General features: G+C 57.5%; 1 protein-coding gene across 1 annotated transcript in view; it reads left to right on the top strand.

The window, feature by feature from the left end:
• EMH_0009000 (uncharacterized protein) overlaps positions 1-586 on the top strand; it is a gene marked incomplete at both ends in the record, with an annotated part of 3,516 nt that overhangs the window by 1,064 nt on the left and 1,866 nt on the right. The window contains one exon of the mRNA XM_013498534.1: positions 402-586. Within this exon, the coding sequence (XP_013353988.1) occupies positions 402-586 (185 nt within the window). The remainder of the gene's footprint in view (positions 1-401) is intronic.

Below are 586 nucleotides of genomic sequence, written 5' to 3'. Positions count from 1 at the left end.
CTGCTAGTGTTGCTGTTGCTGCTGCTGCTGCTGTTGGTAGTATTGCTATAGCTGTGCCCCTGGTGTTGCTGTTGTTCTTGCTGCTGCTGTTGCTGCTGCTGTTGCTGCTGCTGTTGCTGCTGGAGCGAATACTAACTATTGTTACTGCAGCAGCAGCAGCTGCTGCTGTTGCTGCTGCTGCTGCTGCTGCAGTTGCTGCTGCTGCTGCTGCTGCTCTAAAGGACATTTACTCCGGCCATACGACATTCGTTTCCCTAAAAAAACTCGTGTCTGCTGCGGCTGCTGCTGCTGCTGCTGCTGCAGCAGCAGCTGCCGCAGCTGCAGCAGCAGCGGTTGCTGCTGAAGCAACCAGAGCAGGACCGGCAGCAGCAGCTGCTGCTGCTGCTGCCTGTGCTGCTAAGCACGGAAGCCTTTGGGGTATCTGCTGCAGCAGCAGCAGCAAGCGCAGCAACAACTGCTGCAGCAAGAAAAACAGCAGCAACAGCTGCGCACTGAGCGATCACTAGTAGCAGCAGCAGCTGCAGCAGCAGCAGCAACTCGTGCTGCTGCTCTTGCGGCTGCTGCAGCAGCAGCAACTCGTGCTGCA

This window comes from Eimeria mitis, genomic scaffold (assembly GCF_000499745.2).
Source record: "Eimeria mitis Houghton genomic scaffold, Emh_scaff350, whole genome shotgun sequence".
Lineage (NCBI taxonomy): Eukaryota > Apicomplexa > Conoidasida > Eucoccidiorida > Eimeriidae > Eimeria > Eimeria mitis.
This window is presented reverse-complemented; position numbering and strand designations above follow the sequence as displayed.